Source organism: Schistocerca americana, chromosome 1 (genome assembly GCF_021461395.2).
Source record: "Schistocerca americana isolate TAMUIC-IGC-003095 chromosome 1, iqSchAmer2.1, whole genome shotgun sequence".
In the NCBI taxonomy this organism is placed as follows: domain Eukaryota; kingdom Metazoa; phylum Arthropoda; class Insecta; order Orthoptera; family Acrididae; genus Schistocerca; species Schistocerca americana.
This window is the reverse complement of record NC_060119.1, coordinates 514,494,928-514,509,316: the sequence shown is the minus strand read 5'-3', so window position 1 is coordinate 514,509,316 and position 14,389 is coordinate 514,494,928. Positions and strand designations below refer to the sequence as shown.

At 37.4% G+C, this 14,389-nt stretch overlaps 1 protein-coding gene across 2 annotated transcripts in view; it reads right to left on the bottom strand.

Moving 5' to 3' along the window:
- The window catches only part of LOC124605100 (DDB1- and CUL4-associated factor 1), a 245,064-nt gene that overhangs the window by 47,502 nt on the left and 183,173 nt on the right, over positions 1-14,389 (bottom strand). For both annotated transcript variants that reach the window (XM_047136553.1, XM_047136560.1), the window contains exons 13-17: positions 12,233-12,439; positions 9,732-9,898; positions 7,489-7,726; positions 7,225-7,347; positions 4,339-4,492 (exon numbers count right to left, since the gene is read on the bottom strand). In XM_047136553.1, the coding sequence (XP_046992509.1) occupies positions 4,339-4,492; positions 7,225-7,347; positions 7,489-7,726; positions 9,732-9,898; positions 12,233-12,439 (889 nt within the window). The remainder of the gene's footprint in view (positions 1-4,338; positions 4,493-7,224; positions 7,348-7,488; positions 7,727-9,731; positions 9,899-12,232; positions 12,440-14,389) is intronic.

Genomic DNA, 14,389 nt, shown 5'->3' with positions numbered 1-14,389 from the left:
AATGGCCTAAGAAGCCATGAGCTGGTGTGAAAGTAAATATAATTTTACGGAACATTAACAAGCATTTGGTGTTTAATATTGTTGTTACACACTGACAGAAAATCCATTTAATGTTAACAATTAAATGTGCAATAGTTATACAAACAGTAAAACTGAACTTATTATCCAGGAAGTATTTGATAATATGCCTCATAGATGGGGCACAGCATGTCAGTGTTTTGGTTGTGTACTCTCCTAACATTTGATTCTTATGTAGTACAATGTACATTCTAATAAATATCAGATATAAAATTTTACATTTCAGTGCAAACATTATATTTTTAAATGGACAACACATGTGAATGGGTAGTGTATATGAACAATGCCAAGACCTTTAAATGAGGCTGTAACCTAAAACTGGATTACTGACAATATGTAAATGGTTTCAAATGAAATGAGTGTGCCACTGTAAAATTTCCATAACTTGAAAACTGCAGGAACAAGACAGTAGTGGTGCTGTCTAATGAGTATAAGGGGTAGGAAAAGACTGGACCAAAAGGGATGAGAATAATAATGTGGAACAAGGAGAGGACAGAGATATGCTGGGAGGCGAAAGAGGAGGACTCAGTGACTCTGAGCAGCACAGACATAATGTGTATTAATACTTATGATAATTATAAAAATGATGGGATTAAGCCTGAGGAGAGGAAAAGAGAGAAAGAGAGAGAGAGAGGGGGGGGGGGGGGTGCTGGGGGGGTGGACAGTCCCCATCTATACATTGCAGAGAAGCTACTTACCAGTAAAATGTGACCCCTCCCCATCCTTTTCAGAACCATCCAAACCTTGAAAAACTTTACCATTACCATTTGCACATTGCCAAACCTTAAAATGAGGGATACTCTACCCAAATATTGCCTTCATAGATCACATTCCATCACAACCAACCTATGTAGTTCTAGTCAGTTTTTGCTCCCAGTTATGTGACACATGAAAGACTTGTCTTACACACTTAGTCACCGCCTTTTGTAGCCACGTTGCAGGCCTTCCGTACTTAAGTACAGTGTTGTGTGAAAATAGCACAATCATCTATCAAATGTGCTGCAACAATTGGTTTTCTTCTAAGCACTCAACAATTACAATTTCAAAAATATTCAAATGTAGAAATATGTGGATGACACTGACAGATGGCACCTCTGTGGACCTGTGATAACATAATGAATTGGCTGTCTTACTTGCATTAATGAATGCCTGTTATCTGTGAAAACCGCCTTCCCCAGCATTGATAAACAATCATGTTGACCAATGGATGTCCCATCTCCACTCCAACAGATGTGTCAGTGACAGCAAGGCATATGACTAAGGAGATTCCTTCACAGACTGCACAAGCATATCCTCTCCCCACCCTTGCAGTGCTCCTGTGCTGACAGAACTTTTAATGATATGCATTTTAAGTCAAAGCTGATCAAAATCAACACCCCGAGTCTTATCACCCCTAGTTCACACTTCTGTCCCATTGTGACCCTATCCCACACCCAACCAACCACCAACCTCTTCTTTCGAAAATTTTTTCCACGAATATAAAGCTCTTGATCAAAGACACAGCAGCCATCTACAATCTTAAAATAGACCTTAGTTTGAATATCCTCCTTGCATGCAAAGGCTCCATTATCACTAAGAAGAATGGCAATGAATACCTGACAGAAGGTATTTGCCAGCTGTCTGACTCTTCCACATACAGACTCTGCCATTTTGATCCCTTTCCAAAGATCCAGCATAACTTCCAGTTCCTTGGCCCATTCCAGAATCTCTCCCTCAATCCATCTCCCCCCTCACCCCAACTGCCTTTCCCATACCCCCCTTCCACACGTTCCTCAAATTCCATAAACCTAACCACCCAGGATGGTCCACTAATTGGTTATAGTGTTCCCACAGAAAAAGAAGTTGATGTTCTTTTGGACCATCACCATCAATCCATTTCCTGCAACCTAAATTCCCACATCAAGGTCCTGAACCACTTTCTTCATCACCTCTCAACAATCCCCACCCTGTTACCATCTGGATTCCCGCTTGTCATTGCTGGCACTACCTCTCTTTACACCAATAGCTTCCTGTCACATGATCTCCTTGTCAATGAACACTATCACTTCATATGTCCTGATGTCTACAACCCACCTCCCCATTCCTTACACAACAGTATACTGATCCAAGTCCTCCTTTTTGGGAGGACAATATACAATCAAATATGTACCACAGTTAAGAAGCTCCATATGCCAATCATTTTGTAGGCTACATAGAGGAAAGCCTTCCTAACAACCCACGTCCCAATCTCTTGTTCGGTTTCAGTTGATTGATGGTATCTTCTTGATACAGACCCAGGGTGAAGATTTTATCATCATTTCTCCACAGCCTTAATACCTTTCTACCACCCATATTTTGCATAAGTCTCCTGAATTAGCACACCAGCTTTACAATGACTGCTCAAAAACGTCTGCACACATCAACATTACCTTGTTTTGATAGCTAACATCCCTTTCACATTAAAGTCTCTTCCATAAGTCTGGTCACCACAGACTGTGCAACTGTAATGACAATCAATCCCTTGTCCACTATGCTGAAGGTTTAAAGTAAGGTCTTCAGGCAGGAACTACCCTCCAAAACTAGCCTTCATACTGATTTCTTGTGCCATATCCACAAGTTCCCAAAATTCACTGACATCCTCACGGACCGTCTACAAAAAACGAAACCCCTTATTACCCAATATCACTCTGGACTGGAAAACTTAACCTCATTCTTTGTCACCAATTTATCTACCAATCGTTATGCCCAGCAATGAGGAACCTCTTTCCCATCTGCCACAAGGTTGGTTTTGCCACCCACAAAAACTGTGAAATATCCTTGTCCATCCTTATACCACACCAATTTCTTGCCATGTAGTTCAGACCCCTGTGGAAGACCCACATGCAATTACCTGTCATTTGTGCCCATCCAGCATGTCTTATTGCAATCCAGTAACAAGCATATTCTACTCTCTCAGAGGCAGGCTACATGTGAAAGCAGTCACATAATTTACCAACTCTGTAGTAACTTTAGCACAGCCTTTTATGTGGGCAGCGCCACACGTCGTCTCCATCTGAATGAACGGACACGGTTTAACCTTGCCACAAGCAAAGTTTACCACCCTATGCCAGAACTTGCTCGATTTTAATGGTGGCTTCACAACCTGTGCCATCTGGATGCCCCTTAACAAGTTCTGCTCAGCAAAATGAGTCACTATTTATCACAGCCCATTTTCTTAGAACTCTTTGGAAGGAGTCCAAAGAGTGAAATAGGTCTTTAATTTGAGGTGGTTTGTTTATCTCCAGTTTTTTAAGACAAGAGTTACTACAAGACATTTACGTCTTTAAGGAAATGTGCTCAATTGTAATTGACTGATTACAAAGATAACTTATAATATTCTGTTTGAATCACCATAATAGCCGTCAGAATTACTACTTTTTAGTTATCTGATTAATTGCGTAATCTCCTTAGGAGATTTTGAAACTAACATCTGTTGCTGGTGCCCACAGTGTCTACAGAAGCTAATGTGATGTTCCATTTGTCAGTATTTGGTTGTTTACTGCAACTGTGAGGAATTAATAAGTGAATCTGGTGCTCAATGAGCTGACACTCAATTTTAACGTGATATTATCTGGGCCCTCAATTTCATTTGGATTGCTGTTGCACTTTGCTTCTGGTTAGTAATGTAAAAAATATTTTTACCTTAATCTTTTGAGTGTTTCATGTTCTGATCAAAGTGCAAGTGTATTGCCCATTTTAACAACAGACTGGAGGACTTAAAATACTATCAACTCTTGACCCCACCCTGTCCTCTGAATGAGGTACAGCTCTCTTCTTAGCACAGGATATATCAGTACCAGGAGTTCATCCATCCCTTCTCTATGTTTCTGTTCGATTTTAGCCTTGCTTGTCTAAGGTGAAAATAAGAGGAAGTGTAATTGGCACATATGAAAAAAAATTAATAATAATAATAACAATAATAATAATAATATTTTGATGGCTACTTTGAAGGTTTGTTTGTTATTTGTAAATGACTTCTGTATTAATTATGTTCAGAATAAAATAATTATTTATGTTCAAACAACTTTAGAATGTACTGTGGTATTCACACCTGATTACTGTTGTAGCTTTGTGTTAACTTTAATACATCTTAAAAAACTTGAAGTAGATTATTGTTATTGTTTTCTTTAGAACTATAACATGCCTGCTACAGTTTACAAAACAGTCTTCATATCTTTCGCACAAAGCAAGATATAATGAATGGAACAACAAGTTATTTACAACAATTTAAAAAATACCTACACTGCAACTGTCCGTTTGTAAAAAGAGGGAGTTTTCCAACTATTTGCCGGACTGTCTCACTTCTTGCCAGTCCTGCTAGAGCCTGACAGGCTAGTGCACGAATAGAGTCAGCATCCGTTATTGGTGTTTTTACCATCATTAACTGTAACAAGACCTGTTCAGAAAAAAAGTAACAAAAATTCAGTCGCACATCACTCAGTATACTGATACATTGTTAATGAGGTCTACAAACTACAATTCATTTTCCTTCAAAATTATCATCTTTTTTTTTTTTTTTTTTTAAGTACTGGAGTTGTTGTATATGACCATTTAATGACAAGAACGCAATAATTTAAGAACCAGAAAAGCTACTCTCTTGTTACAATACAATGAAAATTGACCATTAAGCAACCATATAATTTATCTAATACAGGTAGTGAGTGCATGTGGCCAGCATTTATATGAGGTGCTACCCAAAAGTTTCCAGAATGTATGTGTAGCTGGTGAAGTCTAGCTAATAAGACGAAATGCCACCTGGTGATAACTCGTACATCCTTAGAGAGCTAGTGGCTCAAGAGGCTTTGTGCTAAGCGGTCACGTTTCGTTTTTATGTGCATTTCCCCATTTGCATGTGTTGTGTCTCTTGCATCAGAACAATGTGTGTGCATAAACTTTTGTTTCAGACACATCACTACATATGACACATTGAAGCATGCACTGAGGGAAGACGCCTTATGTCACGATCAAACTTACGACCATTTTAAACTTTTTCAGAATGACAGATCATTATTTGACAATGATCCCAATTCAGGTTGGCCGTCAATCGACCTTACTCTTGAAAGTGTCACTGCTGTTCAGAATATGGTGCTGGAAGATCAGAGTCAGACCATCTAGTTTGTACGCAATGTCGCGAAGCTGTGTTACGAAACGTGTCAGAGGATTTTGTCTGACAAAAGTGGTGCATAGACAATTGGTTCCTCCATCATGACAATGCAAGGTCACACACTGCATTGATCACCCAGGAGTTTCTGGCAAAAAACAAAATGATTTTTGCTCCTCACCTTTGATATTCTCCCAACCTGGCACCAAGTGACTAATTTTTATTACCCAGAATGAAAGGTAAAACTGCTGGGAGCAGTGTATACACCCACAACGGGGCTACTTTGATGGTGATAAATGAGATATAGGTAAAGTGAATTTTATTTATTGGAGTATTCTGGGAACTTTTGGGTAGTGTATCGTATTAATTTTCCTATGTTACAGTGTAACCAAAGGGGGAAAAAAAAAAAAAAGGTTCTGACTACTGAGTACAATATTTGACTTAATTTTACTGTACCAACAACAGAATCTTTACTAGATCAAAGTTGCTGCTAATGTACTATTCCCTTAAACAACGCTTGTGCAGTTAATTCTTCTTGATTCTGGTGCTTCTGCTATACAAAAATTATGTCAGCATAAAAAGGAAAAAATCCAATGTTTTGTGAATGGAAACTTTTTAAATATCAATATACTGTAGCAGGAATTAGACTGCTATCTGTTGAAAAAATGTGGATAAATGCAGTGAAACTGAAATTATAGATCAAAGGATTTTACTGTTGTAAATAACTAGATGTAGTGACTGGGAGAGTGAGAGAGAGAGAGAGAGAGAGAGAGAGAGAGAGAGAGAGAGAGACAAAAGGAAGTATTTCAATGTTCCATTAATACTGAGGTCGTTATACAGAAAGCATCACATAAGTTGGTCAAAAATGAGGAAGGAAATTGGCCATGAATTTCTTGAATAAATTACTCCAGCAATAATCTGAAGTAATTTGGATGACCAAGGAAAACCTAAATCGTGATTGTCAAACCAGGTTCTGAATGTCACTCATTGTTAAGAGTGAGTTCAGTGTTCTAACAAATATGCCATCTTTCTCAGTTTGACTAAGTCAGTCAATAAACGTATCTGAATTGAAGGATTGCAAGTTATATATATATATATAAACACAGATGAGCTCTCTCCATTCCATGCTGAGCATGGCTTTGTTGTTGCTGTTCTCCCGGCCTAATGATGCTTGATGCTACCTGTGCTGAGAGATGGTGCTCCAATTTTCTTGGTGAAAAAATTTAATGTTTGCACATCTTACAGCCACATCTTTGCTCAATAAGGGACTGATTTTCTTTTTGTTATTCACCATAGTTACTATGCTGCATCAAATTAAGTAAAGCACTGCACAAAACTTTAAAGAGTTTGTAGAGGTAAAAATGCATTGCATAAATTTTGCATATGGTTGATGTTAGCTCACACATTGCTGCATATGAAATGTGCACAACATTTCAAAATTGTTTTTAAAATCAAGAGGATGATAATATCTCATTTCATTCTCCAGTCATTGGCTTTTATATCTGTCCAACAGTCGTGCACAGCACAATGAATGACATCCTTCTACATTGGGAATAATGTGGTCATAACAATTGCCATATTTCATACGTGGTTCATGACAGTGAGACAAGGTTTCTCTGTAAATGACAAAAAGAGGCACATATGGTGTAAGATAAATACTCAAAACTTTTTTACTCAGTGAGATATGTAAGGAACATGTCTACCGCAGTGAGAGAGTCGACAGAATGAGACACGTAAACACGTCAACAGCACTCAAGGAAAACCCATATGAGTTAACTCACCCATAGCAGTCAAAATGGATAAGGTGCCACTTGAGGAAAGAGGAAGAGCAGTTAAAATGTCACGACAACAACAATTTCCTTTATGAGGGAATGCTATGTATGCCATGACTTTATTGAAGAAAACATCTGAAATTATTGATCGAATTTATTGTGTGTGTGTGTGTGTGTGTGTGTGTGTGTGTGAGAGAGAGAGAGAGAGAGAGAGAGAGAGAGAGAGAGAGAGAGAGCGAGCATTGTGATGTTTACCATGATTCCATTATTTGATCGAACACTTTCCCACACTTTGGCAATAAGTTCTTCACTGGTTCTGTAATTTGTCTTCTTTTTCCCTGAACCAGACACTGAATATCTGGCAATATTACCACCAACCTGAAATAATTACATAAGTCCATTATTTAATTACATTACAAGAAAGGTACACAAGAGAAGATACTAATTAATGAATGCTTCCTTTTCAGAATGAAATCTTCCAGGAATGCAAAAATGAGCACATTATTAAATGGCACGTACCCTATGGATGGGAGCACATACACAATTCACAATAAGCTTCAGAGCAGCTTTCTGCACCTCTGCATCAACAACTATTTCACCTTCAGCAGCTCCAAGAATTATATTTGTTCCAACAGTTATTGTGTCATCTGGTAGGTCAACACGGTCTCCTAACATCACCTGTACTCGTGGCATGACACTGCATATAGCCAGTGAATCAAGAGCACTACGGACCATTTCAGCAGTACCTGATGCTGCTCTAAAAACAATAAAAAAAATAAAAATTACAATCAAGGACATAAATGAATTGCACAAGTTGGTATTACATTTGCTACACAGAATTTTCTTCCATGGACATTAATTTTGTTTTATGAAAAAAAAAAAAAAACGTGCGGTGGAAGTGTGACCTATGTTCATATCTTTACACTGCGTTCTTTTTATGTGATATTTACACAGTTGTTTTGTACACTGTTATTATTGGAGACATGCATTATACAGACGACTACATAAATGTGTCATTTTCCTTGTTCACGGTTGTATATTAATTACATCCACAGAAAAGCAACTGAACTTTAAAACTCCTCGACAAATGAATCAAACTCCTGAAGCTATTTTTACCCTTAACAATAAAATTTTGTGTTGGTGATAACTACCAGGTGTACTGGTATGAAATGAGCGTTTTTTTGTGAAAATGAAACATTAATTTTTAATTGAAAAGTAAAAACATTTTATTCAAAGTACTGACCATTGCTTTCTATACATTTTGACCAACTTTCTGGCAATTTGTGGACACCACGCCAATAGAAATGCTCGCCTTTTGAAGCAAACTAATCAGACACCCAATTTTCGACTTCTTCGTAGGAATCGACGTGTTGCTCAGCCAATGCGTGTCCCACTGATGAAAACAAATGGTAGTCGGAAGGGGCCAAGTCTGGTGAATATGGCGGGTGGGGTAGCAGCTCCCAGCAAAGTATTTTGATTGTATCCTGAACCAGTTTTGCTTTGTGTGCAGGTGCATTGTCACGTAAAAAAATTACTTTGCCATATCTTCTGGCCCATTCTGGTCTTTTTTCGACCAATGCATAGTTCAAATTGATCATTTCTTGTCTGTAGCGATTAGTATTCACAGTTTCACCAGGTTTTAGAAGCTCATGATACACCACAACTTTCTGATCCCACCAAACACAGAGCATTGTCTTCTTGCCGAAACGACCCGGTTTTGCAGTCGATGTTGATGGTTGTCCCGGATTAACCCATGATTTTTCCCGTTTAGGATTCTTAAAACAAATCCATTTTTCATCGCCAGTAACAATTCGATGCAAAATTGATTTTCTTTCATGTCTTTGAAGCAAAATTTGACAAATGGTTTTTCGGTTTTCCATCTGTCTTTCATTCAATTCATGTGGCACCCATTTTCCACACTTTTGGATCTCTCCAATTGCTTTCAAATGGTCAGAAATTGTTTGTTGTGCAACATTTACCATTGCTGCCATTTGCTTCTGACTCAAAGTATCATCTTCATCCAATATTGCTTGCAATCCGGCGTCTTCGAACTTTTTTGGTGGTCTTCCACGTTCTTCATTTCTTACATCAAAATCATTATTTCTGAACTGTTGAAACCACCTTTTGCGTGTTGCTTCTGATAGAGCATGATCACCATATGCCTTGACAAGCATTCGATGCGACACTGCAGCACTTTTTTTCAAATGAAAACAAAAAATTAATGCTTTTCTCAAATCATCACTTTCTGGTACAAAATTCGACATTGTTAACACGATGAAAACATATGACGACATTTGTTCCATGACTCGATGCATACTAAATATCTTTGACAAATGTCATACCAAAAAAAAATTAAGGCTCATTCACAACAAATGTTCCATATCGACACATTTGTATCTTAATGCTCATTTCATACCGGTACACCTGGTACATATACTGTCTACATCAAATGAAAAGTACCTACAGTCACCCTCAATTGCTACAGATAATATTCACTTCAATAGCAGGAACAGAATTTTTGTAATTAGCATAGTTAGTATTTGTAGTGGTAACTCAATACTGTTTCAAACAAACAAACAATCTGAAGAACTACAGAATTCTTCCAAAAACTCTTTTAAGACACCATAAACTGGTGTACACACAAGGTTGAACAGGGAAAAAAAAAAAAAAAAAAGAAAAAGAAAAAAAAAAAAAGAGGAGGAGGAGGAGAAAGATCACATTCAGCACCACAACGCTAATCAATAACATATCTTGAAACTCACCTGCCACCAGATGAATTCCATTCATATGCAAATGCAATAATTTGCAGCAGTAATGTTATTCCTCCCAAACGGATCAGCTCTTCAACAGGTTCCCAATGTGCCCGAAAAGGCATGTTTTCAAATAATAGCTGTACTTGCTCTTTAACTTCTTCAGGGTTTGTCTTCAACTGTGACAAAAAAGAATTTGGGAAATTAACTATCCAAATAAACCTTTAAAATGTAAAATTACACAACGCAGCTAGTTCTCATATCTTTTATGTAAGTTGACCAAAGGATTTCTTAGGGTGAGCAATGAACTCCACATAATGGAGGTTAACAGTAAAATAAGATGATATTATCTGCAGTGGATCTTCAAACTAGTATCACTTCACTTCACAGTCAAATATCCTTAAGAACATCTTTGTGTTAAGATGCTGCACCTTCTCATATCTACACATCCAAATTACAATAAAAACCAACACTGAACCAACACAACAACAAAAAACATAAATGAACTAAAAATATTTGTTATACAGATAAATAAAATTTGCACTGCAGGTGGCAGCAGCTAACACACGTACACATGAAATTGCTGGCTTTTGGAATTAGGGGTTCTTCCAGTAGTGGAGAAGAAAGTGTTGGAGAAAAGGACACTGAGAAGGCTTCAGCGTACAGGAAAAGTCACCCAGCATCTCAGCTGATGGCAGACTTCCCAGACAATTCATTCCACCCTGGCCCATGAATTGTGGATGAATTTTCCTGTATCCTGAAGCCTTAAATGTCTCCTCTCCTCCAACATTTTCCTCTCAGCCATAAGAAAGAGGGAACTTCTGATTCAAACAACTATGAATTTTATACCTTCCCATCTGATTATTGTATACTGAAACATTTGGTGAATTATTAATGAGCAAAGACATATGACACCTTCTTACTCTAAAATTCTCAAGCAACGAGGTTTCATTTATTTTTACTAGCAATATATGTCTGCATGGGTTTGTATATGAAATTATGCTACCTTGTCTTACATAAAAAGAGTCCTTGCCTCTTTTGTCAACAATTTTTTTATTCACTAATGCAATTAATTTTCACAATCATTTCATTGGCAACAGGACTGATGAAATATTGCAGAATACAGAGATTATTTGTCCAACAAAAGCTTCAATCAATACTTATAAAAATTAGTAAAGCTATTTTACAACATGTGATTGTAATATAAAAATGCATTCTAATTACATTCCAGTCTTAATGCACACATTTAGTTCAGTAAGCAGTACTAACAAGGGAACCTCCCCATCACACCCCCCTCAGATTTAGTTATAAGTTGGCACAGTGGATAGGCCTTGATAAACTGAACACAGATCAATTGAGAAAACAGGAAGAAGTTGTGTGGAACTGTGAAAAAATAAGCAAAATATACAAACTGAGTAGTCCGTGGGTGACATAAGCAACATCATGGACGAAGTGTGCTTAGAAGCGCCGTGGTCCCGTGGTAGCGTGAGCAGCTGCTGAACGAGAGATCCTTGGTTCAAGTCTTCCCTAGACTGAAAATTTTACTTTCTTTATTTTTGCATAGTTATTATCTGTCCGTTCGTTCATTGACATCTCTGTTCACTGTAATAAGTTTAGTGTCTGTGTTTTGCGACCGCACTGCAAAACCGTGCGATTAGTAGACGAAAGGACGTGCCTCTCCAATGGGAACAGAAAACATTTGATCGTAAGGTCATAGGTCAACCGATTCCTCCACAGGAAAACACATCTGATATATTCTATACAACACTGGTGACGGCATGTGCGTCACATGACAGGAATATGTTATCGACCCACCTAACTTGTACACTTGGCGAATGGGTAAAAAGATTCTTCTACCTTGCCCGATTTAGGTTTTCTTGTGGATGTGATAATCACTCCCAAAAAAGTGATGAAAACATAAGAGTTTGTCACATAAACTGAAAATAAAAAATTAAAATTTACACTTGATGGAAGATTTGAACCTAGGACCTTTCGTTCCGCAGCTGCTCACGTTACCAAGAGACCATGGCGCTCCTACGTTACTATTGTCCTTATTGTTGCTTATCTTCCCTTGAACTAATCAGTTTGTATATTTTGCTTATTTTTTCACAGTTCTACACAACTTCTTCCTGTTTTCTCAATTGATCTGTGTTCAGTTTTTCAAGGCCTATCCACTGTGCCAACTTATAACTAAATCTGAGGGGGGTGCGATGGGGAGGTTCCCTTGTAAGTAAATCATATGCTGTCATTCAACAATACTAAATAACTACAAATAACTTTTTTTTCCTGCAAAACTTAAAGCAGAGGATTGCTGAAATGCAGCTGCATAAACTGCTGTACAAAACACAAACTATGATGTGGCAAAGAATTGGGCAAAGATAAAATCAAACTTATAACACAACTACTATAGTAGTCTCAGCTCTGTAAACTGTAACACACAAAAGATGTGTATGTAATCATAAAACCTCACTGTGCCCCAAAAAAGATGATTATAGGAGCTGTGGAGCACTGACCTTTGCTGGGAGCTGTCCAAGTTCCATTTGTCCTCCAGATTCCCTGAGCTGATTTCTTCGCACGCTTTCAGCTTTTATACATAAGTGAGCCTCTAAGTAACGCTTTAAAGCAACACAAACATGCCTCACAATTTGTCTTGCTGAATTCTCTTCATCTTCATTTAGTGTTGTTTCTTCCTCTACAGACAAGATAGGTTGAGTACTGATCTGCAAGTGAAAGGTATTCTATACATTCTGCAGAGATAGATAGATTTGAATGCGTGTGTGTGTGTGTGTGTGTGTGTGTGTGTGTGTGTGTGTGTGTGTGTGTGCACGCACATGTGTGAGCAGTGGTGTGCATGCACTTGTGAGGTACATGGGAGGGCAGCTTGTGTATGTTGTGGTGATATTGAAGTGTGCAAAATACTAATGGCACATCAGGCAAGTACAACAGATCTGTACTGTAAGAAGAATTATTTTCTACTTTTTTTTTCAAACATAGCAAAAAGATAATACTAAAAACCCTTAGCAGTCATACTGGCAGTCTCCAGAGGTGAATACTCATTACATCATACCATGAAGTTTGCTAAATTTGTAGCTTTTTCATTGTTTCATGCCTCAATCTGTAAACAGAGAACCCTTATAGGATTGCTTTGTTGTCCGTCCATTTGTCTGTACATCTGTCCAATTATTAAGAACCCTTTTTCTCATGGACGAGTAGACATACTAAGTTCAAATTTAAGTAACAATTTTAAGCTTTTATGTAAATTCAGTCAAAAGATAAGACCATTTATGTCATATTTTGATACCTGAAAACTCATTCATCAAAATCTGTGATGTACTTCCCACTGACATATAATCATGAAATTTGTTCATAAGCAAGTTTTCACAATACAAGTAAAGGAAAAACCCGAACTTGTTCATTTGTAATCACACCATAAGAAAAATATTTCTTTTGTCGTATGTCATCCAACTTCAAACTTGATACTAAAACATTCTTCAAAGTCTTGGAATCCCTTGGACAAATATCTTACCAGTATTAATGCTGATGTAAAAAATCATGAATATTCTTGATTCCTGGAATGGATAAACAGTGTATATATATAACTAAATTAGTACAGAACCCTCAGTGAATGAGCCATTTTTATTTATATAGGCATCTATATGGACCTTTCCCCAAACCTTACAAATTCAGCTAATTGCATTTTAAATTGTATTGTGTACTTCAGACAGAATGCTCTTGTCATCATCAGGAAATTGTAATAAGGACAGGGGCTTTATGAGTACAAAAACTGCAATAGAACCAAAAATTTCACAGTGAAGAATGAAACAGCACAACTACTCATCTATTTACTTTGAGAGTCAATTCTAAGCTATGACGCATTGCAATTAGGTTTTAGGAGAGAGTTATGCTAATTGAAAATAAGGATAATAAAATGTAATGCAGAGATGGATGTCACATTCAGAGTATTGAGAGTCAATTCTAAGCTATGTTGCATTGCAATTAGGTTTTAGGAGAGAGTTATGCTAATTGAAAATAAGGATAACAAAATGTAATGCAGAGATGGATGTCACATTCAGAGTATACATGAAGAAAGATTAACATTATCTTTGGTTCAACCCAGTCTTCAGAACAATTCGAGCTAATGACAACTAATGTCACACTCAGCACAACAGTGATGTTGCCTTTAAACAAAGGATGCAGTTTGTAAAAAAATACATTGTAGAAATTGACATCTGAAAGGGAATAGTTGTGATATCAACAAAAATTAAGATCACATGTGCAAATTAAGGATATAACTTCAATTTATGCATGGAATGTCGATGAAAGATGCAGTGATCAATGTATAAATCAGACAATGAGAACTTTAAAACAAATAAGTTGCAAGCACTGGGTTTTCAGAGTACTCCGCGGAAGCTGTTTGTCAAGTGACACCATCAATAATGCTAACATAATGGGCACAGCACTGTTGTGATTAGCTGCACAACTATGCCAAAGCACACAGTCTGCTAGTGTTTCAGAACCATATAATACCACAACAGTTAACAAGACTACTAAGCTTTTCACAACATACAGGAAAATGACATAGTCCTCGTTGTAATTTCCCTGCACACAGACCCATTGTGTAACTGACAAAAGACATAAAATTTAGAAATATCTGAAGAAAGATATTTGCT